The 26,024-nt window shown below is 43.1% G+C and overlaps 1 protein-coding gene across 1 annotated transcript in view; it reads left to right on the forward strand.

Annotated features, from left to right (window-relative positions):
• Window positions 1-26,024, forward strand: part of LOC142790152 (glutamate receptor ionotropic, kainate 2-like) — a 373,661-nt gene that overhangs the window by 342,095 nt on the left and 5,542 nt on the right. Inside the window, exons 5-11 of the mRNA XM_075885145.1 lie at window positions 898-951; window positions 2,116-2,280; window positions 7,334-7,486; window positions 12,828-12,929; window positions 14,445-14,546; window positions 21,455-22,219; window positions 23,363-23,585. Of these exons, the coding sequence (XP_075741260.1) occupies window positions 898-951; window positions 2,116-2,280; window positions 7,334-7,486; window positions 12,828-12,929; window positions 14,445-14,546; window positions 21,455-22,219; window positions 23,363-23,585 (1,564 nt within the window). The remainder of the gene's footprint in view (window positions 1-897; window positions 952-2,115; window positions 2,281-7,333; window positions 7,487-12,827; window positions 12,930-14,444; window positions 14,547-21,454; window positions 22,220-23,362; window positions 23,586-26,024) is intronic.

The following is a 26,024-nucleotide window of genomic DNA, read 5'->3' on the forward strand; positions in this document are numbered from 1 at the left end:
TTCACGCGATTTTCGTTTCTGTCTACTCACCGAACCACGCCTTTAGAATTGGAGTCGATAGCTGGCGCTATGCTGGCCTTTCTTCACAATCGAGTCAGTTCTCATTGCTTCGGTCCTTTTCTCCACACCACCGGGAATCAGGACGGCAGTTGTTAGGTTAATTAGGGCCGTTTTCTCTACACGTCGTCTTTCCCACTCGCAGTGACGGCGATGCTCTTTACGCTATAAACTTCCTAATAGCGTCGGCGACTTCTTTCAACTGCGTCCACGTTTGCCGCTTGCGTCTCGATACCCCCACTTCCCTTCTCGTGTTCTTCGCCATTGACTGGATCAATTGAGCGCGCTGACTTGTCGTGCATGCTCGAGTGGGAAGTGCGGCTCTTTGAAGCAACCGCGCCCCACGACCAAGCTGGCTCCTTGAAATGTCAGTGCCTTGCGGGCCGCGCCACAGCACAAGATGAGTGTATACTCTTGCGGGGGCATCTGAGGCAACCACACTCCTTAAGAAATCGCTCTAGTAGCTTCCGATTTTCTTACTTGTGATGTTGTTGATGTTTCTCTTTCAATTTCCGTTTCGTGTTGTGTGTCGCTTCCTGTTGGTTTGATTCATGTTTCGTCAAAAGCTAGTACATGAGTGCCTCTTTTCACTTTTGTTTTTTGAGAACCATGGTAGCTCGAAAACTTTAATCAACTTCAACTGACTTTTCCCGTATATATGTGTGTACTTGAATTCTTTCGGGGAAACGAGTGAATGGTGTCGCTTGAACAATGCACGCGCCGCTTAATTATGGGAGCGGAGTTGAAAAGCCCGGTTTTACTTATAAGCAAGCATTGTAAACGTGAAAATTAACGACAGACCATTGAAGTTTGTGCTATATTCCTCTCACTCATTTTCAGATTCTGCAAATCCAGATGAACGACTACAAATACCACTACCACTTCGCTACTTACGTAAGTACGAAAGGAAAGCCCATTTAATGTACTAACCATAAGCGTGTGTTAAACTTTTCCCAAAGTGCCTAGGAGCTAGGTGATGACATGGGATACTTTTCTTCACGCGAAGGCATCTGTGCATCGCTCAGTGCAAATAAAAGAAAGAGAGAGAGAGAGAGAGAAGTTTGCACTAGCCGTGTCAGGCTTAAGAAACAATGAAGCTAAACGACCTTAGGGGCTTAACGATACCTTCTTGGCTGATGCTATGCTTTTCTTTGGAGTGGACAGAGTAGAGTTAAACCATTGCAGGTCACAGACCATGGAAAGCCCAAATTCCAGTGCCAGAAACTCATGTACAAACCTGGCTTGGACAGCCTCCGTAGAAGCGCCGGTCTGTCGTCCCTCGTACTCGGCTCGCACCCCACCGTGCGAATTCGGCGCGGTGGCTGCACGGACTCTCCGTCGGTGGGCGTGGCTTCCTGACGGCTGCTCCTCGGTGCATGTGCGGCCTGACGAGGTTAAACTTGGGTAGTGCGCAGCTGTGAATTGGTTGTTGCTACGCAATTATGTGGAAATTTTTTTCTTTTTTTTGGCGGTAGGGTGGATGTTTTACTTCGAGCTTTAACATTTTCGCTTTCAAAAAGGGGAGAAAAGTGGAACAATATTGCATAAGATGCCGAGCGGTGAACTTGCCGGAAAATTTCGCAAGGCAAGCTATGCCGGCAATTTATAACGTCCTCACCCTTCTTTATTAAGATCAGCAGCTAGGCTTGTTGTGCGCGGATGTAATGTGCTGTAGAAACATTCGACAATAAAAACTTTTTCGTTTTTGCCAAGGAAAGACTAACGCCTGTCAACTCAGAAGACACAATGTATATCTCTATTGGGGGAGGGGGGAGTTGTTATGATATGCCTAAAGGTAACTGTTGGAAACCTGCCTTTGTAATTTTTAGAGGAAGGGGCTTATTGGCCTTAAAAAATATTGCGATGACAAGATTGTAGCCGTATCAACAGAGGTTTCAATTATAAAAAGCAATATTCATATGAGTTTTCTGAAGATATTTATTTGTCTAAAAATACATTCACTGGAAACTTGACGTTTGTCCTTCGCGTCACTTCGACGATTCGTCAATTCAAATTTTGATGATTTGCTTTTTTTTTCTTTTGTCGCGATGTTCGCAGGACATCGAAGCCTACAACTTAGAAGATTTCCAATACAACTTCGTCAACATCACCGCGTACCGAATGGTTGACTCGGAAAACCAGACAGTTCGGAACATACTCCGAGACATGGAGAAATTTCAACCGTTCGGCCAGAACATCCTGAACCGCACCAACGTGATTATCGTAAGTATACGTAGCTCTGTTTGTATTTGTCGAATGGAAGTTTACAAATTACTAATGAATGTTCATTATACTAACATGAATTCAACATGGTGATGAAACTTCGTTGAATACATGGACAATATATTATTGCAATGCCTCTCATTTGTTGAATTGAAGAAGTCGCTTTTACGCACACGCTTTCGATGTTGTAAACAGCCTTTTTAGGCATCTTTTTAGGAGGGCCATTGATTGATATGTAGGTGTTTAACGTCCCAAAATCACCATATGATTATGAAAGACGCCTTCGTGAAGGGCTCTGAAAGTTTCGACCATCTGGGGTTCTTTGACGTGCACCCAAATATGAGCACATGGGCCTACAGCATTTTCGCCTCATCGAAAAGGCAGCTGCCGCAGCTGGTTCAATCCCGCGGCATGCTTGTGAGAAGCCGAGTACCTTAGCCACTAGAACACCGTGGCCGGGCTGTGGAAGGGTCAGTCGGTACATGAAGCAACATAAAATAGCGCGCGAAAAATGGCACGTTACAATGAGGGCGCCCAGACGCACCATTATTTGTGTGCTCATCTAGTCACATTTTTTTTTGCGCCATGCTTTCGAACTTGGTATTTTTTGGCTTCAGATGCTGACTGCAGGTATCAATATTGATATAAACAGTGGCAATGCTTCAAGAAAATCTCGAAGTGTCGCTAATAAACTTGTCAAGAAACGAACGCATTGCTTAGAAATTTTAGAATAACGTTTGCAGGCGCTGCGGGTGATGCGGGCATAGCGGGCACCATATGAGTTTTAGAATAAAGTTTACCGTTCCTATAGGGAACAACCTTGGTACTTTAGCTGCCCGCAAACTGAAATGCACGGAAACTACACATCGACACCAGCGTTTGTGGGCCGTATGCAAACCACACACGCCGCCCGCTATTTCGGGTTTTCTGCGGGCGGGCCGCGAACGCGAACGGTGGCTCGCGTTACGACGCATGCACAGTGGCAGTGACCGCACCACAAAAGCTCGCGGTGCGCTATTCTAAAGCTCCGTAGTATCTCCTGGCGTTTTGTGTCTTTCCGGCCCTATTCGTGACACCCTGCAGCTGTCTGTTAACGTGACGAAACGAAGAAAAAAAGCGCTCTCGCTTAGTCCACATATGAGAGATATCAGTTGCAAATTGTCTCCAGCCCTGATTTGCCATACAGTCGCCCCTCGCTCTGGCTTGCCTCACTTCACTATTGTGCGCAACCAACTGATTTCAATTTCGACTTGTGCGCTTTCGACTGCGCAAGGGGGGTTGACAGCGTGTAGCCGAAAAGTGTAAATTCCCGCGTGGATTCCCTTTTGTACTGTACATCCCACGTGTTTTATGAAGAAATAAGCGGTGAGCAGATGATAGAGTCTCTGCAGGAATGTTCGTAAAACGAGGAAGAAATCAATCTCTCGGCTATGAAGCCGGAGCGGTTAAGGTTTAATTTCTTTATAGGCCCTTGAACCACTCCGAGTTCAGAAACGAGATAGCATGGCTTCTTTCTCGCCTTGACTATACCCTTCGTGCAGAAGCATTATCTCCTCCTCCCCACTCATTTCTTCATTAAACCATTAAACATGTGGGCGATGTCGGCACCGAGTGGTGAGAATATCAGGATTTCGCGCTCTCCGCTTGCGCGCTGAATGTCTTCGTCTGTGCTGTCGAAAACGAGCAAGATGAAGTGAGATCACTTGATTTGGCCCTATAGTCATACGAGACAAAGCAGAACAGGCTTGCGACTGCATGTCCAAGCAGGGTAGGACACAATGCAAAACCGATATCTCTCGTGTCCGTACCAGTGGAGACCTTATTTACTCATGAGGTGAGGTGAACGGTCTGTGGGCGTCTCAAACATTGCGGAAAAAAGAGCACATGGCTGGAGAGGATCAAGCGCTTGCTCTTTGTCTTTTAATAGGTTTTTTAGGGCCCCTTTAATGCAGACTTGTGGGTTAGTTGGTGGGTCATAACGCGGGTGTACCAGCACACTTGAAGACAATGTTTTCGTGACGACGCGAGAGTAGTCATAACTCCCCACAAGGTCAAGAAAGGTAAAGGTGTACGTGCGGGGTCAAAACTCCCGCATGTACACACACACACACAAAAAAAGGAGGCATAGAGTTGGATGACTGCACCTAAAAAAAAAAACTACTTTTTTTGTTTGAATAGATATTGGCTCGTCCATGTACCTTCTTTTTGTGTGGAAAGAGGGGAAAAAAGAGGGAAGAAAAAAATGCTGAAGGGACAGGCAATAATAAAAAAAAACAAAGAGAGGGAACAGGCTAGAAAGAGGAAGAAAAGAAAAACTTTTTTCCCCGAACCTACTGCCTCCAATCAATGGAAGGAGGCTAAAAGGGGAATGAACAAGCCATGAGTCAAAGAACACACAATCCTTTGCATTTTCATAGGGCTTCAGGCTCAAAACTTATTACAAAGACAAACCTTAACCACGTGACCTGACAACTGAAAATTATTGCTTTTCCTCCACAACGCCGACTTCGCAAGTATAGAGCTTCATTCCTTATCACAGCGTTATTAGTACGACTGTTATCAGACCTGCTTATATATATATATATATATATATATATATATATATATATATATATATATATATATATATATATATATATATATATATATATATATATATATATATATATATATATATATATATATATATATATACATACATACATATATAAACTGAGGTGAACTTGTACCCCACACAAGGAACACTCACTGTACAAAAATGACGTGAGCAGAGCCATCGATAGATTCGTTTTTACTGGTCGTCGATAAACAGGTTTAAAAGGAGATCCAAATAAGAAAAGCATTCAAATATCCCATATACAGCGCTCTCTTTTCAAAGAATTTATTCCGTGAGTTTGCATGCAAAGCTAAGAGTCTCTATTGCAGGCTACTCATTGGTTATTCAGAGCCTCACCGGCTCATCAAGTGTGCTTCGTTCCCGCGAATGTCGATTGCACACAAGTGAATAGAGCCTGAAAGGCCGCGATTTTCATCTCGTGATAAAATTCCGCTTGCCTTTGCTTGCCAAAGCTTTGGGTATGCTGTTCGTCGGGCTTGTTAGGCTGTCGGCCACTTTCATTTACGAGGGCTTCTTGAAAAATTACCATGCGATTAAACACAATGAATAAAAGCGAGGCGGGAGGGCCACATCAAGCTTTGGCTGGAGGCCTAATAGAGCTTCAGCGGCAGGCTTTCGCCAAAAATTACACGCTTGCACCAAGCGGGCGAAGCATCTGAAATTTATTAACTACGCCGTAGGACACCTCAAAACACCTACCCTAAATTTCCCGCGTTTTAATTCTCTCTAGCTTGCAAGCGTATGGTGATTTCATTCGCAGAACGGCATTAAGCAGCTTTTGTTCACACAAATATTTGAGATCAATATTGAATCGTTCTCAAACCTTTCCTTTAAGTACTTACTGATGCAAACGTATTCATATGTGAATAAAAATTTTTGATCTAGTACGTGGCCTTTGAAGTGGGCGCATAATTCAGCAGTACAATATGCTGGGTAGATGGCAAATTGCTTGAGGTGCGAAGATCTCGGCCATTATTATTATTATTATTATTATTATTATTATTATTATTATTATTATTATTATTATTATTATTATTATTATTATTATTATTATTATTATTGTAGTGTTCCTACTTAAAATAACGGAACAGCATTAAAGCTTCAGTATGGAACTGGCGTCCATCTTAATCTGCTTTATTTTTCACTTCATCCTCCTGATGAAGTGAAAAATAAAGCAGATTAAGATGGACGCCAGTTCCATACTGAAGCTTTAATGCTGTTCCGTTATTTTAAGTAGGAACACTACATTATTTTGGCGCAGCCCTCGCGCTTCTTCATCTTCTGTCCAAAGGCTCATACCGCTTCAATTATTATTATTATTATTATTATTATTATTATTATTATTATTATTATTTTAGTATTATTATTATTATTATTATTATTATTATTATTATTATTATTATTATTATTATTATTATTATTATTATTATTATTATTATTATTATTATTATTATTATCAGAAATGCATTTGTGTGTACGCGGCTGACTATTGTTCCACTTTTCTGTTTATCTTTTCTCTTCCCCTGAGTATAGGGTAGGAAACCAGATTTATTTCCGGGTAATCTTCTTTTCTCATTTTTTCCTTTTGTATTTTTCTCTTTCTGTTTCTCTCTCTCTTTCTGCCATTAAACGCCCTATGTGACCCCACGCCTTCGCGCGAGACATGATTCGAATAGACGCTTACTGCCAGAATGATTTTTTTTTACTAACACACTTCAACGTTGCGTACAAGAGACATTAGTATTATTTGCTTTTCAATTGCTTCTTTTTATTAAACTAAGTACACGGAACAAGTTTTCACCTTCAGAGTGGATGCACGCAAATAATTCTATTAAAGTGATGCAATCTTTCAGGGCTGTACTCGAAAAAAAAAAGAGCTCTGTTCCTTTTAGTACGCGATTGTTTTTGTCGTTTTAGAAAGCCGCGAATCAGTGCTCATTGACAAAAAGTCTCCAAAGTCCTTGAGCGCCTTTCATTTTAGCGCTTGATATGGTCATGGGGTCGTGCCTATGACGAAGTAAGAGACGGTTCATCTAAAATGAAACTGTTTATTTGGCTGAACTCATGGCCGGGAAACGGATGGTCAGATTACAGTGATGCATACTGGCACTAATAACTATGAACAGAGCGTCAGCCGCCAATAAACTCACAAGCGGCGAAACGCGTCGGCATTTATACATGTGCCGTCGATTATTCCAGCCTTATCACTGGTTCTCGCGCACGCTCTGGAATATTTTGAGTGTTGGCCTCTTGCGCGCAATATTAACAGGATGGTCTACAGTAATCGTGAACCTTCTCGAACAATGAGGCGCAGTTTGCGAGCGGCATATCAGCACAGTCTTTGTGGGTGAAAACCATATGAAACAAGATTGAAAATAAGCAACGTGCGTGGCAATATCAATGTGCTATGTAATAGCTGCAGTGTACGATGTGCAGACGGAACCCGCCCTCATGTTCGACGCTGTGTACGCCTTCGCCCACGGGCTCAACGACCTGCAACGAAGCGCCACGCTGCGCCCGGCCAACGTCTCATGCGAGGACGAGGTCTCGTGGACCGAAGGCACCAGCCTCTTCAACCTCATCAGCATGGTGAGTTCGCACGTGTGTACGTACGTACGAACGTATACGTGCATACGTACCAGCTCGTACCACTCACGATAGTTCATGGTGCTCGCATGGATACCGTGCTAAGAATTGTGGCTTACAATAGTGACTGTAGTAAAAACAATGCAAACAAGCTTTACTTGTTTAATAGGAGTCATTTCTCTTACTGTACATTTCCTGCAGTTACATGATAGCAGGACCTCCGTGATGAGAACAAAAAAAAAAACATAGTATTAAAATTCACTGAGAATGTCAGCATGGTTACTTTTTTATTTGATGAAGACTTCCTTTTGAGGGTAAATCCTCGGTGTGCGTACGTGTATCATGTGTGTATAAGCAATGTGTCATGTATGTTAATGGTTCTAACTCTTCAATGGCTCAAGTCGTTCGTCTCACATCACACGGGGCGTGCTTGGTGAAAAGCTCTTTCCAGTCTTCATTTACTATATATATATATATATATGCGGATCCTTCAATAAAAGTTCCTTCCGTCTACTAACTATAAATAGCTTCAACTATATAACCGTCGTCAGCCACACATTGCGAGTATTTAGGAATCCATCCTATTAAGTCACCATCACATTTTTCTCATGATAAATGGGCCTTCATTCAACCTCTTAAACAACAAGATTCAGTATAACTTTCTAACTTTACTTACATTACCTTCATTCGTTCTACATTAGAATACGCTTCATTCATATTAAACCTGTATCAACAATACGTCATAGGATAAGTGAAGTAACGGAACGTAGCTGGTAGAACGGACAGAAAGAAAATAACGTTTATTGCTCGGTGTAACTGGCTTTACAACTATACAGAAAAGATCACATAACTCGTCATGATAGGCAAGATCACGACTCGTGTAAACAGTACTGTTCTCGTTACACATTTGTACGCGTGCTTAATAACACTGCATCCCTACCCCCTAAGTTTGAGTAAGCGAGACGAGCTGGCGGTTTCTGCTGGCAAGTCGAACGTCATAGTGGTTGTTGGTCGTCAGCTTGAGAGTTCACGTCTCGCACAGCCGTAACTTGAGGTGCGTCTGCCTGTTTCGGTGTACCCTGAGCTTCGTCGTGAACTTGGCGCTGTTTGCTAGGTGACGACCCCAAGTCCTGCCGTGGCCATAGTTGCTCTACGTGGCGCCGCTGTGGTCCCTCCGGTGTTTCAAGCGTAACCATGCGTGTTCCTGTCGTGGACACTGTCCACGACAGGAACACGCATGGACAGGAACACAGGAACACGCTGCTACGGGTGTGGGTGCCGGATACAGTAGGCTACTGTATCCGGCATCCATATCAGAACAGACTGGTACTGGCACGACCATACATGTCTTCCGGGTTGGAGCCGCGATTTGGCTTTTGCTTGTGCTTGCACAGGTTCGCCGGCACCATCATTTTCGGGCCACCTCTACGTCTGCGAGTGAGGCAGTCATCTTGGTAGAAAGCGCAGTCACTATTACACAGAACACACAACACAGTAATAATGGCTGCGCTTCCTACCAAGACGGATTCATACCAACTGGCCCGATACAATTGTTTATTGAGGTAGTCAACCTGGTTCGGGGACAAAAGCCCAACAGTAGTTCTGCTGGTGATTTTCCACTTTCCAAAGGGGTCGTTGTTTTGTAACGTGATAAGAACTTGATCAATCGTTCTTGTAACGTACCTGCCGGATGCTTTCAAAGCCCTTCCTTTATGGTCCGCACGACCCGTTACGCCAAACCATTTGACTGCGGATAGTACTCAGCTGTTCTCACGTGTTTCACGTGGCTTTCCTACAAGAAACTTAACATGGCGGCACTTGAAAACTGTGGTCGGTTATCTGATAAAAGCAGTACGGGAGGTCAAAACATTCATTAAACATTCCATATTCAGAATTGATCAATTATATCATTTTAAATTACTTCAGTTAATACAAAAGACTAAGCTTTATGAAGAAAGTTGCACCGAAAGACCACACTACAGTATGCGAGAATAAAAGAAGCGAGCTCCTAGAACAAGAACCAAGTATGGAAAACAAAGTATTGCTTACCAGGTACCTCAGGTTTTAAATACCCTTGCAGATCAATTGAACTTAACGGCTAGTAGTGCGACTTTCAAGAAACAAATAAAGAACTTATTCATAACCAACGGTCTACACTATCGAAACTACGTAATGGAGTCTCATGCCTCTGCAAATGCATAAATTGTTCATACACTTCTATGTCAATTATACGAGTGTATACCGCGGAATTCATTGTATCTGCATGCATTTTGTGTCTGTTTTTGAGTTGTTTCATTGATATTGTTTAGTTGTGAATTATAACGAGAGTGACCTGTAATTCTTAAAATGTGTTATGTAAACTTCTTATGCTATTTATGTTTGAATTTTTTGTTTACAATTTCAGGTTAGCTTGAAACCAATGTATTGAATATATATATATATTGTTTAAGCTTTGCACTGTCACGAACTGCGGAGGGACAAGGGCCTTTGTCAGGCTGTTCGCCTTTAGCCCTTTGCCCCTTCAGTGAGCTCTGTATCCGGCTTACTGTAAATAAAAATACGACTACTACTACTACTACTACTACTACTAAAAACGGGCGAAAATACCTTGAAGTACGTAAATGGTGGCGTCCACCGTGTTGGTCTTCAATGTTATGGCCCCGATCCATTTAGTCTCGGCGCCCACCAACACAAAAACTTGGAAGCCACTGATGGGGCCCGCAAAATGCATGTGTAACCTGTATCATAATTTGTTGCTCACCGGCCAAGGAGACAGAACTTCTTCAGCAGGCATGGGCCAGCATTGTATGCACTGAAGGCAACTTTGAACCAACCGTTCAATGTCCCTGACTCAGCCGGGATACCAAAAAAGTGCACGCGCTGTGCGCTTTATCGCGATCATGCCGGGGTGACTGTCGTGCAGTTCTCCTGCCCCCGTATTCGGAAACGCTCCACGACTCGAATTCCATTCTTCACTTGACTCACTTACTGGGTCGCTGCTCGACTAAAATTGACGCTGCGCTTCTCAAAAATTGCTGCAGAATATTGCCAATATGCAATGACTTGGTCTGCCAAGAGATGGCGCTCCCATCGACTTTTTCATGTCTAGGAGAGCCCTTGAGTGAAGGAGCGTTTGTGAATACAGGGGTTAGCATGCCATGTCGCGCCGCATCTGGCAACACTACTCTATGGCCCCGATAAATTCGATCACCACTAGCCGCGAGCTCGTCACGGCGAAAAAAGTACGGACTAAGGTGTTGCTGTGCTGCAGATAAGCGCCGTGACCAGCAGCGCCTCATTCATACTCTGATTTGATGAAGCATGTTGTCCGTGCGGCTCATGTCTGCCAATCCATTGGGCTTTTCCCGCGTGGGTTCGAGTACCACCCTCGTCGCCACTGAAGTAACATAACGTAGCTGGCAGAACGGGTAGAACGAAAAGAATGTTTAATGCTCGGTGCGACTGGCTTTACAACTATACAGAAAAGGTCACATGACTCGTAATGATTAGCAAGAGCACGACGCGTGTAAACAGTACTGTTATCGTTAAACATCGGTACGTATGCTTGATAACTCTGCAATAGCGTCGAATCTTTACGTTAGCGTGCTGCTCATTTCATTTATCTTCCGAGCTGTAAGCTGCTACTATGGCCTTAATGGCCTTACGTAGTCATTATCCTCGTGCAGAAAAGTGTCATGCAAAGCCTTCCTTCACGAAACATGTCATCATCTTGCAGCACTACGCGATTGCCTCATCCCTATGCCATTTCGTGTATCCTATCGCGCAGACCGTCGTCATAAAGTCGGACTCGTTTCATGCAATATACTCCTGCGCACTTTTATAATTCACTTCTACTACGAACTTCTAGTGATTAGAATGGCCCTCCCGTGGATGTTGTGAACTTTATTCGTCATGAACAGTTGATATGTGGGGTTTAACATCCCAAAATCACCACATGATTATGAGAAACGCCGTAGTGGAGGGCTCCGGAAATTTCGACCACCTGGGGTTCTTTAACATGCACCCAAATCTGAGCACATGGGCCCACAACATTTCTGCCTACATCGGAAATGTAGCATTCGCAGCCGGGATTTGATCCCGCTACCTGCGGGTCAGCAGCCGAGTACTTAGCCACTAGACCACCGCGGTGAGGCATCTCCTTTGTTTCATGTGCATTTTTTACTTTTGTTGTTTTATTCTATTTTTGTTCTTTCTTTTTCCAGCTCTTATTTTAGTAAAAGTGTTGTTACCACTTTCACCTCTTTAACGTCTCTGTCCCTGAGGGGTATAATAAGTAATGAATGAAATGAAGTATGTGCGTGAACTTGGTGGCTTGTTATTTTTTCATAAAATTTAATAAATATTGTTGTGGTTTAACGCCCCGAAGCCGCGAAATGATTGAGATTCACTGTAATGGAGGGCTTCGGAAATTTCTACAATCTAGGGTTATTTAGCGTGCACCGAAACCTAAGTGCACGGGCCTTTCGACTAAACAGGAATGCGGTCTTCTCGGCCGCCATTCGATCCCGTGACTTTCAGTCAGCCGTCCAGCACCATAATAGTAGACCATTGTGGTGGGTGTTCACTACGTGTCATCATCATCATCATCATCATCATCATCATCATCATCATCATCATTATCAGCTTGACCACGCCCACTGCAGGGCGAAGGCATCTGCCATGTTCCCGGTCTAATGCTTGCTGCTGCCAGATTGTAAGCGCGAACCTCTTAATCTCATCTGTACAAACGTCTCCCTCTCGCACATTTGACATCTCTTGGAATTCACTCAACTGCCCTTAATGACCAGCGGTTATCCTGATAGCGTAGCACGCACCCTGCCCATGTCATCTTCTTCTTCTTGATTTAAATTATGTTTTTTTTTCAATTATAGAGCACCAAATTACGTATCCGACGCCCTCCTTTGTAACCCTCCATTGTAATAAATCTATCTAATTACACCGACAATTGCTGTCCTCATGCGGAGAAATATTCACGTTAGAACATACGCGCTACTTATGTGACCGGTCACATTATGTAGTCGATAACAACTTGGCCGATTGTAATGTAGCCCTCTGTAGCACCCCCCCCCCCCCCCCCCCAAGCCGGCCAACCGGCCGCGGCAGCAGGGCCTCAGTACGGCCAAGAGGCTTTGCTTTCCGGTCCCTATACGTGGAAGTGGCCCGCTGTGTGTTGAGACACGTTGTGTGGAGGACCTCAGTAAAGTTTTTTCATACCACACCATACCAACTTGCGTGACTCTAAACCTCTTTTTATAATGGTACGACACGCATTTTTTGTAGCTGGAAGTCTGTTCTTAATGTGCAATGTTCTTTTACCCCGCAGGTAGATTTTTACGGCCTGACAGGAAATATTCGGTTCAACGAAGGAAACCGGACAAGCCTGAAACTAGATTTGCTCAAGCTTCGCCAGAACTTCTTAGAAAAAGTAAGTCATGCGAAGTGGGAACATTGCGTTAGGCCCGAAAAAGATCTGCGAAAAAAAAATGTTATTTACGTACATTTAGCTCATCACGTTGTCGTCCTGTAAAGTGATAACATTGTGTAATGCCTGGAAGTGTTCTGAGAAGAATGTTGTTTTCTTATATGTAGTGTACTATCGTTGAGTTAAACAAATATGTGTCTACGACATTACTGGCAAAAGCTTCATAGTATTTTAAGAAGCTCATGCAAACTTCATAATCCTCACCGAAGCATTCACTTAACTCTTGCATCCCTGATTAGTATAGATTACTTATAGGTCACTCGCACTTGCTGTAGTGCTTTCAAGACTGAAGTAAGTGCAGAGCTCAGCAGGTTTCTTTCTTTCTTTCTTTCTTTCTTTCTTTCTTTCTTTCTTTCTTTCTTTCTTTCTTTCTTTCTTTCGTCCTTTCTTTCTTTCTTTCATTCTTTCTTTCTTTCTTCTAGTTCTTTTCGGTCTTTTACTATTTATTTTTCTTTGTTTTATAATCATCAACACTCAAAGAACGTAAGGAGGAAGAACTCCTGGGCGTGAGCGTGCGCTGAAATGGCTATAGTATATGTGACTTTGCTTGCGTTACGACAAACAACGACAGCCTGCGATCATGGCAGCATACGACAGCATGTGACAACGTGGACCCACTAAGTGATCTGCACCTATACAGCTGTATATGACGCAGCAACTCTGACGCCAGCAATTTAGTCACCTGATGCACTGCGTGTTTGCATGGCTTCAGAAGCCAGTCGAATGGAAAAGAATGAAAGAGCCAGTGACAGCTCACTACAGCAAGTTTGTGTACTTGAAACGTGTGCCCGGGAGAGCCAATGCTGACCGAAGTTGTGGTTTACCACTGACGTTCACGAGGGTGCCTTTCACTGCTGCCAAGTCTGTTTGACTTCTTTTTTGTACTGAATACTTTAAAGTTGAGTAGCTAACCATGCTTCAAAACTTCCTTCATTAAACAAAAGTCTTGATAGCACTTGGTGAAGGCGCCCACTAAACTTAACCAAGTCTCATCACTTCACCGTAGAGTGAAGGGAACTTTGTATTGACCAGTATCGCATTTCAAGATTATGCATTGTTTTCTTAGAGCTACTTAGAAAACTAGATCCAGTCCCTGTGTAATACTATCTGAACGCACTTACACGCCTATACGATGCCTCCTACATTTATAATCTTTATCCGTATGGGCATTATCAGTCAATCTCTCACAGTGGAGTAGCAGACAGAATGCTAGTAAAGACGTGTCTTAACTCGTTGTGTCAACCAATATTGCTTTCTTGGCAGTCGTGAAACTTCAAGAGAATGGTAGGGCAAGTTGATCCTTTTTGTCAGGACCACGGTTTCTGAAGTCGACTTACTTTTATCACAACAAAAAAAAGGTCCATCAGCGTTAGATGGCATATTTGGTGCGTCTAACTCATTCCTGACCGAAATGACAAGTTGTAAATGCCTTTCAAAGTTTGCACTTGTGAATTTCAGGTAGGTGAGTGGTCCACTAGCGATGGCCTCAACATCACAAACCACAATGCCTTCCACGACTTCGGAACCTCCAACATCACGCTTCGAGTGACTACCATAGAGGTGAGGAGCCCGAAATCTTGTTTCACGTCTATCACGAATACACAACAATTTATACTCTCACTTGTATGAAACAACGCTAACAGTTTAATCAACGTAAGTAGTGTGGAGTTTTGAAGAGGAGATAAAATAAGGTATGTGTTTCTTTTCGAAATAATAAAAAATGCAAGCCGTTTGATCTCGCTTGCACTTTTACAGCATTTTTTACTTGCCCTGGGGTTTCAAGCTTACCAACACGACCTTTTATTGCTCACCAATAGTGCCGATAATTAACCCGTCATGTAAGCTTAAAACGTACGGTGTCACACTGCTAAGCTCAAGAGCATGGGCTTGATTCCCGGCCATGGTGGCCACATTTTGATGGGGGCGAAACGCAGAGAATGCTCGCCGTGTAGGTGTTGGTGCATCTCAAAGGACCACTAAAAGCAAATAACAATTCATGTCAGTGTGAGACCTTAATGTATGGCAACGTCTGAAACGCCAATATTATCAACAGCACTGCCCTACTTACGGATAAATTAGGCTAAATGTAGCACACGATCAGCGCCACCAGTGGGACATTTGCAAAATGATCCCGAGAACGGGAGAGTGTCCGATTTGACTACAATTATTCACTAGTAATCAAACTAGCTGCGATAAAAAAAGAACCTTGCGTGCATCAAGAGTCGGAAACAAATGCTTCTTTTCCGTTTCTATTTGACTTATGAAAAAAAAATCACCCGGCTTTATTGTGGGCAAGTGCGCGAGGCGTCTAAAATTGCATTTCCTCCTGATTAGGCTGTGAAGGCGGTGTCATCTAGCGGGACTCATTTGATCCAAGCGAAACACGCCCCACACCCACAATTTCGGGGGCCATGGCAGAAAATTGTTCAATGGCCGGTTGCTGCTATGATTTTTGCTACTGTTTCTGCTGCTACGGGTGTGGGTGGCCACATAGTAAAGGCGGGCAACGTTGGGTTCGTCAACAGTGGAGTGAGGCGTACCACTTTTAGGCGGGAGATTTGAAGTGCGCTAACTCGATGCCGACCAGTAAAACACGAATTTTACTTCAAAAATGAGCCCTTAATTGGCACAAAAGTCGCACTACGAGGTTTTCTGGACTGCTATCTCAGCAATTAACGTCGGCCTAATATTTGCCTTTAGTGTCCCCTTGAAGAACTCCCCGGTAATTAACTCCGGAGCCCTCCAATAAGGCGCCTGTCATAACCGTATCACGATTCTTGGACGTAAAACCCTAACGATTATTATTAGCGTGGGGGAATATGTCTTAGTCAGCGCTTTAAGTCTTCCTTTCATTAGGGAGTGACTGTAGAGAGAGGAGGTTGCCAAACACCCCTCTACCAACTTTACAGTGGTGTGTTTGCAACTAATAAGGATGATTTGTGCGCGTGCGTAGGTGCACGTAACGATAGGAAGCAGGCATAACATAATCCATTGCTAGAATTGCTGAGCTAGTCACTTCATAATTTGGAATACTGGACAGTGCTGATTCGACACAGGACAATAGAAAAAAAGGACGCGAAATCTCAGGACAATAGCTGGTCCTTTGGATCAGTGTTCTGTTTGAGTTTCAGGTTACGTTTTACGACACGAAGTTTCCACGTGAGTGGTTGGGATAGGGTGAAAAGATGCATGAAACAGCTTGACAATGTCCCACGTCCCCATGCCATTCTCAGTCCTGTGCTAAACCCACGCTACCCAGTATTGAAAGAAGCATGCATGTCTGCATGAACTGCTGATCACGATCAATCTGCGCGCAGGTTTGATTTTGCCGTTTTGGTCGAAGGGTCCAGCCCGTGCAAATGCCTGGTGAATGTGTAGCTGTTTATAGTTACCGAAGTTATTAGTGATTGCTATGGGGAGCATAATGTCCTAAAACCACCATATGATTATGAGAGACGCCATAGGGGAGGGTTCCGGAAGTTTTGACCACCTCGGTTTTTTTTTTTTACGTGCAAGTTACCGAAGTTATCTGTGAAACAATCCAGTACAATCAAACGTAAGTTACATGGCAACACTTTCAAAACTTCACTTTGAAAATGACAAAAAAGAATTTGCAAGCGTTAACGTGACAGATATAGGTCTGTTCCTGCAAAAATGTTTAGTCATCATTATTGTTTAGCATACTTCTACAGAACGCTGACAAATGGGATTGGCTCCATATAACAAAGAAACAAAGAAATGAAGAAGGAGCTGGAAAGAAAGAAGGAAATAAGGAAATAAAAAAAAATAAGGAAAGAAAGAAAGAAAGGAAGGAAGGAAGGAAGGGAGGAAGGAAGGAAGGAAAAAAGAAAGAAAGAAAATAAAAAACAGAGGAAAGAAAGAAAGAAAGAAAGAAAGAAAAAAATAAAAAAACAACAGAGGAAAGAAAAAAGGAAACGCGGAAGGAATGAAACGCATCAGGTTCACTGCCTTATAAAATACTTTTGTAACGATGAAAATTCCAAAATAATGGCCTGATAGGTTGCTGGTATTCGTGCGCTATACTAGTCGTGCGCTATACTAGTGCGAAAAGTATATCAACGTCAATAATCGTCCACACTCTTGCCAATAACCCGGCTGCTATTGCATGACACTTGCTCCCGTTACCTGTCAAGCTTGTGCTAATTAAAGTAGCATGAAGAGATCGGTAATTAGCATGTATATAAACGTTTCTAAACTAGCATCAGTAATAGTTATCCTACGAAGCTAGCTCTTTCAATATTACGGTCTCGTCCTCCTCATTGTTAATATTGAACTTGCATGCGCGGACAGATTGGATGGCGTAAATGGCTTGTAAGTTGCGATAACAAAAGACATTACCGAGTGGTAGCACCGTGCACGTTCAAGAATTGAGCCTCGCGAATAGAAACAGCGCAGAGCTTATTCATTTCTCCTGATTAAATTTTCTCAGAAAGGAGATGGATAATGAAATTATGCATTCCTGTCGCTCACTTTAGGGCTTGCAACTTTTTTGTTCAGACTACGTCTAAAGAAAGAATAAAACGAATACGGAGTCAAAGTCTTCGTAAAGAATATATATACGGATGTTTACTTTTTGTTCTTCATTTGTGAGAGGACTTAAGGGAACGGATTCAAAACGCTAATTTCATATGACGGAGGTAAAACCTTTTTCGAGAGAGCCACACAAAAGATGTGAGTGGAATTCTTTCTTTATTTTGGGGCCAAATTCAGGCTAGATGCTTTTTTATTTTGGGGAACAGGCAAGCTATATGTATGTATCTCACCTCTCACATAGCTCTCAACATCCCCCATGTTCTCAAGACAACGTAATAGGATTCTTGATTCCATTGTGGCGGTGGGTGAAAGTGATGCTGTGTTTTCTTAGTTTTTTCATTGTCCTTGAATACGTGCCAACGGACATTGAAAGGGCTTAAGTAGATGAGAACGAAATAGAGAGAAACTAAAAAAATCGCCAGCCCTTTTTTTTTCCCTGAAATGCCTCTTGCACATTCGCCTAAGAGCAACAAAAATGGAAAACTTTTAGTTTTTTTACGCGTTTGTGGCCGTAATTCTGGTGTTGTTAGAAAAATAATACCTGTCGTACTGGCTTAAAATTGCGAAAGATGAACGATAATATATTTTACAAAACTCATAGTGCAAAATTCTCACTAGTGTGAGTGAGATTGACTTCATTTAAACATACCCTGAGGAGGCTGAGAAAGGATCATTCCAACCCTTAATTCAACCTGGAGGCTGCGCCCAGGATGGCGCTGGCAGCCGAAGGTTTGTAGCGATGTCCCGGGCCCTCTGGACTGCCTGCAGTTGCTGCTTGTATTTGTTGCTCTTGAGCGCTTCCTGCCAAGCCTCTTAGATACATGATTTAACTACCCCATACTTCTTGAAGCGTTGCAATTACAAATTTGAAATTAAGACACACAGTGTCTGCGCATTACATCATTTCCTTTGCCTCTCAAAACTTCTAATATTACCGAACTTAAAATTTTGTTTGTAAGTATCGCACGATACTTACAATACCGTTTTTTATCTATTGTGTTTCAAGGACAGGTTGACAATAGGTATGACTTCGGCTATACCTTTTGATTACTACTACATGTTAACAATGTTGCTTTAAGCCTGCATTCACTGACGAAGGGATCTCCCCATGTGCACTGTATTGTGCTTATGATATGTGTGCATTGTGCTTATATAATATATCACGACAGCATTCGCTTCGGCAATGACGTGACCATTTAAGCATGTGTATGGCGGACCGGAGCATGGCTCGCTCGCTGCCAATTAGCGGCCGTCTTCAAACCAGGTCTACCACTCGATAGTCTGTGCCCTCCTCACAGCATTGTCCCTGAAATACATCTGAATCTTCCGAACCACTTCCACTTGGCAATCGCCCAGTGTCTGGCAAAATTTGACGCAGAAGTGCTGCTCCGGTAATTTTGTCGTTTTCCTTGCAATAAGGATACCAACGAGAGCACTGCGCACGTATACCTTATTGAAATGCTCCATTCTAAACACTGACGTCAATGGTAGGCGGGGAAAAATTCACGCATGCGCACTATACTTTAAGTTCAAGCTCGGCTGATGTAAGCTTGCTTGTTGCACATTTATCAAATCTCTAAAAAAAAAAACATAAGTCGGATACTTTTCTAACAGATAGAGTAGGTACATGGTGGCCTATACAGGGCGTCGCACGTCACTCTAGACGGAGTTTAAAAATATGCCGGAACACGTAATCACGACGCGGCCAAGTGCATGTTGCTCACCGTTGCCTGGAGTTTGTCCGACTATTTTTTTTGTTCTCAATTATTGTTTAACTAGATAGGTTTAAATAACCAACTTTTCAAGAAACGAAGATAGATAAAAAATTTCAATGAGAAAGGTGTACATCCTTTTTCAAAACGTCTGATTAGAGAGTATGGAACTTAATACCTTTTAGGTAGTATTGTTTCTCTGCTAATCACAAATGCCCGCGAAATACAAAAAAAATGACACGTGACAAACCCGCTCGTGCGCCAGTACGCGCAGTGATTCTAGTGTTCCCTAACGTTCCGCGTACGAACGACCATATCATTTGTCTCATTGTGTTGTCTTGGCAGGGCCGCAACCATGGTGGTTGCTTTACGATGACCACGTTTTCCTATCGGCCACAAAAAACGATAACCGCTGTGACTGCTTATCGCTGTCATGAACCGGTGTAAGGGAAGCGTGTTGTTCATACATAGAACGTTAGAAAACATTAGAATCATCGTGCGCACTGACGCGCGAGCGGGTTTGTCATGTGGTATTTTTTTTGTATTTCGCGGGCATTTGCAATCAGCAGAAAAACATCAATACGTAACAGATATAGAGTTCAAAACTGTCTAATTGGACGTTCTGCTAACCGATTTATAACTTTCTAATGAAATTTTTTGTCTAATTTTGTTTCTTGAAAAGTGTGTTAATTAAACATATCTAATTGAACAATATTCGAGAAAAAAAATCTAACTCCAGGCAACAGTGAGCAACATGCACTTGGTCGCGTCGTAATTACGTGTTCCGGCATATTTTTAAACGCTGGCAAAAAATTACGTGCGACACCCTGTACATTACACGGCTACACCAGCATTAGCTGTGACAGTTGTCCGGAAACAGATTTCTTCTCGACAATTTCATTGTATACGAAGGGGTCACAGCCATCGGTCCTCGAGCGTTATAATGAAACTAACTCCATGAGGGTGCAGTATAGAAAGCGCCCAGTGATAAGGCACGACTTCGATTCGTAAAAAGTTTATTGATGGAAGTTGTGGGAACCTAAGATGAGTGGGCTGAGCACTGCACGTAAAAAAGAGAAGTTACCGGTGACCCTCACGTCTGTCAGTGGTAGCGCCAGTCAGTGAAGGGACGGCTGAAAGCCGCACTTTTCGCTCAACAACAGAGGAACTCTTCTGAGTCCAGCTGCATTGTCCTGTGTGCATGTTTTGCTGAAGTTGAGCTAGATGCATTCGGATAAGCACGGCGGCCCAGCTTCGGAACGTCTTCGCAAAATAATTGAAGCATTTCGATGTCACAGTGCTTTATATGAGCGGTGTGCAACTAATACTTTGTTTTGTCAAGAAAAGTTCGTGAAATGGCAGCCGTAATTTGTGTATAGCGACAGTAACATTCCGTTGGTATTTGCAAGTTACTTGAGACACACATTTTAAACCAATTGTTGCGGTAAAGTTCTGGCATGCACATCATCGTTTTAAATAGTCAGATAAATGTAACAGTGCCGCTTATAACAACTTTTTTTTCGCAAGCACAAAGTTAGTAAATTGTTGTGAGCTATTTTCTAAACATTTACCTATACCCCATTAACTTTTTACACAGCTTTGTTTGACACATGCGCGTGAAGTTCAACAATTGTTCTGCATTAAAAAAAACTTGCGCTACATGACAAACGTTTGCGGAAAGTGTACAGTACAATTTAAGAATATACATGCTCTGAATTGAAATGCACTTTCCCAGTTTCAGAATCAGATTCTTAGTGTAAGAGACATAGATCTGACTTGTATTTCTTTTCAATGTCTTTTACTGCAATAACAGTGACGAACGATAAATTCAACGAGTATACATTGTTAGAAGTTGAATGAAAAGACAAAAACACCCACCGCAAGAAAATGAAAATGCACTGACTTTTCGGTACTCGGAATGGTAGCTCTGTTCAGAAACGTTTCCCGAACAGGGCTTCCGTTATAGGTGTCGAAATTTCAAGGCATTTTTGTTCTCTTGTGGTCAGCGTCCTCATGTTTTCATTACGTGACCTTTACCGAGCAGACGAGTGTCAATAGAAGCTATGATTTGATTAATTAAATATAATTATTTTGATAGGCCATTTCATGAGTTGACCACATTCGCGTACAGCAGCACACAACCAATTACACGGCTCATTTCTTGCCACTCATTGACCTCATCTCTTTTTCCCGCTGCTGCAGTCACGTCCGTACGTGATGATGAAGCAGAACAAGAACCTGACGGGTAACGACCGCTTCGACGGCTTCTGTATCGACCTCCTTCGCACTATTGCCGACTTGCTGGGCTTCAACTACGAGCTCTACCTGGTGCCCGACAAAAAGTTCGGCGTCGAGAACACCACCACGGGCGAGTGGAACGGCATGGTGCGGGAGATCATCGACAAGAACGCCGATCTGGCCGTAGCGCCCATGACCATCAACTACGCGCGCGAGTCCGTTATCGATTTCACCAAGCCCTTCATGAACCTCGGCATCGGCATCCTCTTCATGCTGCCCTCGGGCATGCCCGTCAAGCTGTTCTCGTTCATGAGCCCGCTGGACGTGGACATCTGGCTGTACGTGCTGGCCGCCTACATGCTCGTCTCCTTCACCATGTTCATCGTGGCGCGCTTCAGCCCCTACGAGTGGCGCACGCCACATCCGTGCGTACGCGACGCCGGCGTCATGGAGAACCAGTTCAGCCTGGGCAACAGCTTCTGGTTCACCATCGTAACCCTCATGCACCAGGGCTGCGACCTCAACCCCAAGGCTACGTCGACGCGCATCGTGGGAACCATCTGGTGGTTCTTCACTCTCATCCTTATCTCGTCGTACACGGCCAACCTGGCCGCCTTCCTGACCGTCGAGCGCATGATCACCCCCATCGAGAGCGTCGAGGACCTGGCCGAGCAGAGCAAGATATCCTACGGAACCCTGGACTCGGGATCCACCATGACCTTCTTCAGGGTGGGTACTTCGTGCCGTTTCGGTCTTTTTCAGTGCTATATGATCGTTTCAACTGCAACAGACTTGGTCGCTCCAAAGGCACACATGGTAGTCAACACTGCCCGCGAACCACTGGTGTTGGCGTATCAAAATGATAAGCAGCGTGGAAAGTTAGCCAAGTTGCTGAGCATTCACCTTGATCAAACTGCGTGTTGGGATTGAAAAGAATGCGGAATTGAGCCTAACAAATGCTTGCTCGTCTCACATCCTTTTTGTCCCGTCCCACGATACAGTTTGACCAAGATGTCCTGATGTCTCAGTAGAGGTGCGACCATAGGAATGCGTCTTATTGAGATGACTGAGTGTGAATAGAGGCAACGCAGAAAACTGTTTGTACAGGTTACACGTGACTCTATGCCCCGGGGTGCAGTTAGAACACCAACAGCAGTTAAACCGGCAATAACGAACTGGAAGAGTTTAATAGGAAACATCTGTGAATCCCTGCATTAAGCCATTATTCCCAAGAACTCGAAAAACAGTGGCACATGCGGGAGAGAAATATAACAGTTTCTCAGCATACGCTCTTATTTAAAAAATTCACGTAACATCAATTAGCACACTTAGTGTGAGTTACTTTATGGTGGCATGGATTACAATGAGGTGGCAAACTTTTTGTGCCACTGTACCGAAGCTGTGACTCCGTCTAACAAAGCTACTCCAAGTGAACACATTCTGACAATTGTCGTAAAGCATTGTGGTAACTTGTTTCAATGTAAAAGCTATAGCTGTAGGTGTAATTAGACACTGCTAACGAGTGGAGTAGATTTAGCCTATGCATTAGAGGTTGTAAGCTGCGCAAAATGATGCGCTAGTCATATTTATAATGTTCATTGATAAAGATATGAAAGCAACTAAGACATACTGGTAGAAATCAATGATTGCGAATGGTGACAAGTAAAATTAATTGGTTAAATATGCTGAAAGTTATACAAAAATGAGTATTTTCCAGAAAAACAGCTGTGCTCGGCTTCTTTTGCATGATCTGCCTTGTCTTATATTGATCCTAAACTGTTCCTGTTGCAGGGTGCCAGCTTAAGAAATACTAGACGCCATGGAAAGAGAAGGTAATAACGTTATCTTGTTCTTTTTCTTTTCATCTGGTAGGATTCCAAAATAGAGACTTATCAGAAGATGTGGCGGTTTATGGAGAACCGTCCAGGAGTGTTTGTCAGCTCCTACGAGGATGGAGTACAGCGAGTACTGCAGGGCAACTACGCCTTCCTCATGGAGTCGACTATGCTCGACTTCATGGTCCAGCGCGATTGCAACCTCACGCAAGTTGGTGGACTGCTGGATTCCAAGGGATACGGCATTGCAACCCCCATGGGTATGTATGTGTGTATGCCGATAACAATTCTAGGCACACGTCACGAGTGCCTGCTCTATGTATTGGTTAACATGCTTCTTCAATATATCGAATTTTTTACGGTGAATCGGGCATGATGACGTACTACATGGTCGAATATCACAGTCTAGGTTGCCAGTTTTGGCTACATTGTACCAGTTAGACTACTTTGCGAGGCCTGTGGCGACCGGAAAAGAAATGTCTTTACTACCTAGGTATATTTTTGCTGCATTTACTTATTTTGATTAGAGCCAGGATATCAATATTTGTGGATCTGGAAACCACTGACGTTTGAGTATTTGGTGTCAAAACATGGAAAGCAAATTGTGCTTCCTTGTTTCAAACATGGAATTGAGCACTTTTATCACACAGAGATTATACTTTAGTTTAGAAAATATCTCAGGAGTATAAGCAGGTTTAAGGATCAGAAGCAGAATAAGAAACTTTAGTATGTCCAAAGAAACTAAGTTATTGCATCTCAGTATACAGAAGGAGGTCCCGAAGTCGGAGACTGAATTGGGTCCTCCTGAACGTAGTGAAAAAAATAATACTAAGGGCATTGAAGAGAAAGACAAAAAATACAATATTCACTTTAAGGTCAGGGGTCATGTACATTTCAAAGACGTAGTATAATAAACAAAAAACATGATACATTTTAAGACAGAGAATAGAAAAGGTTTGCGCAATATACTATATCAAAAAACACAAAGCTATGTTTTAGGGGATCCGTAAAAAAACATTATGTGGTCTTATATTGATTTATACTGAACTATTTTTAATTATTTAAAAAAAACAGCTGACAGTCAGTGGTTTTAAGATAAACGGCATAGAGTTCTACATGAAAAATGCACTAAAGTGAGGTGTTTGCTTACAGTAGTTTAGATTTTCACCAAGATGAAGTGTTTATGAGAAGAAAATCTAGTGTTGTTAGGGTTCAGAAGTGAAGACGATGGGATGATGGAAATGGGACCGTTATTACTGGTATGATTATGAAATATTATGAGGCACGTTGCCGGGATATAGTTGGTTGGGGTTCATGGTTCATATGAGTATAGCGCATTGCGACGACACAAAAGAGAGTGACACACACAGCGCTAACTTGCATCTAATGTTTTATTTGCGATCACGCATGCTATTGCTACAATAACAGTAGATCGATAAAACGTAGGAAACGTGTTGCAAAGATACAGCACAGCTCGTGCGCGTGTCATCAACAATTGCGACAATCTGCACTCGCCAAGGTCAAAGTGGAGATTCTAGATACCTTTTTCTTTAGCTGACAAAGCAAACAAAGCTACAATCACACATATTTCTTTCGTTTTGTCAATTTATTACGCTTCAATGGTATAACCTGTAGTTCTGTCACGGGCCCCCTATAGAGAGCGCGAGTGTTGTGAAGCACAGGAACGCTACCACAACTCTGACAGGGAATGACCAAATGGCGAGTCAGAGCTTATTCTATTTTAACGCGATAGTGTTAAAGAGCTCATGTCGCAGAAATCCCGCCGCCGGCATCGGCCCTCTTGGTTGTGAGCGAAAAATCGTCTGTGCGTCTGTGACCAAAAAATCTAGTTACCGAGATCGCCGCGGGAGGCCGCTACTTGTTCACGCTGTCGTGCGTGATCACACTGAAAAAGCTGCCCATTCGAAGAAAACAAAAGTGTTCAAGGTCACGAGGCGCGGTAGTTCCATTGCGCCTGCCACCCCTTCCTGCCTAGCTTCCAGCGTTTTCGTTGGGACGAGAGAAGAGATATTGCAATAGCAGCATGCGCCAAACCTTTGTAACTCCACTCGCACTGGAAGGATTCCTAAAATTTTTGCGGTGTTGAATTCGTGAGGCAATAAGCTCTTCTAGTGAATTCATTCCATGGTTACTTGAAAAAAGTATTTCAGGGCCCCTTTAACGCATTTTGTTCGACAGGTGTCACGACGAAAACGAGCCCGTTCGGCGATAATAGCGCGTGCTGGTACAATCTACTGTGTGCGTTTGCGTACGTGTGTGTGTATGTAGCAAAACATATTAATAAGTATGCACTTAGCGGTTGAAGAACACACTAGGGACCGGATTTTGCTCTCGCGTTCAACTCTTAAAAGCGAAGCTGAAGGGTCCCCCCCTTTTTTTCTGCGTTTTTATACGTTGAAGGTGCGTGAACGAAAGACTTAAGGAAGATCAGTACAACGCCCTATAAATCAATTCATAAATCATGATGAGTTTTCTGCGTTGTATGAAGGCGTTCACTGTGACTGTTCCCTGACTCTTCGGAGAGGTGACTCTTCGGAGTACTCGCTTTACACTTGCAAATAATTTTTAGCAATTTTTTATGATGTGGCAGATGACGATGCAGGATTATGCTTGAAGCTTGCGCCAAGGGATCGGAGCATTCGATGACCCAACGGGGATGCAATGTGCATTGCGTAATG

Source organism: Rhipicephalus microplus, unplaced genomic scaffold (genome assembly GCF_043290135.1).
Source record: "Rhipicephalus microplus isolate Deutch F79 unplaced genomic scaffold, USDA_Rmic scaffold_72, whole genome shotgun sequence".
NCBI classification, from domain to species: Eukaryota; Metazoa; Arthropoda; class Arachnida; order Ixodida; family Ixodidae; genus Rhipicephalus; species Rhipicephalus microplus.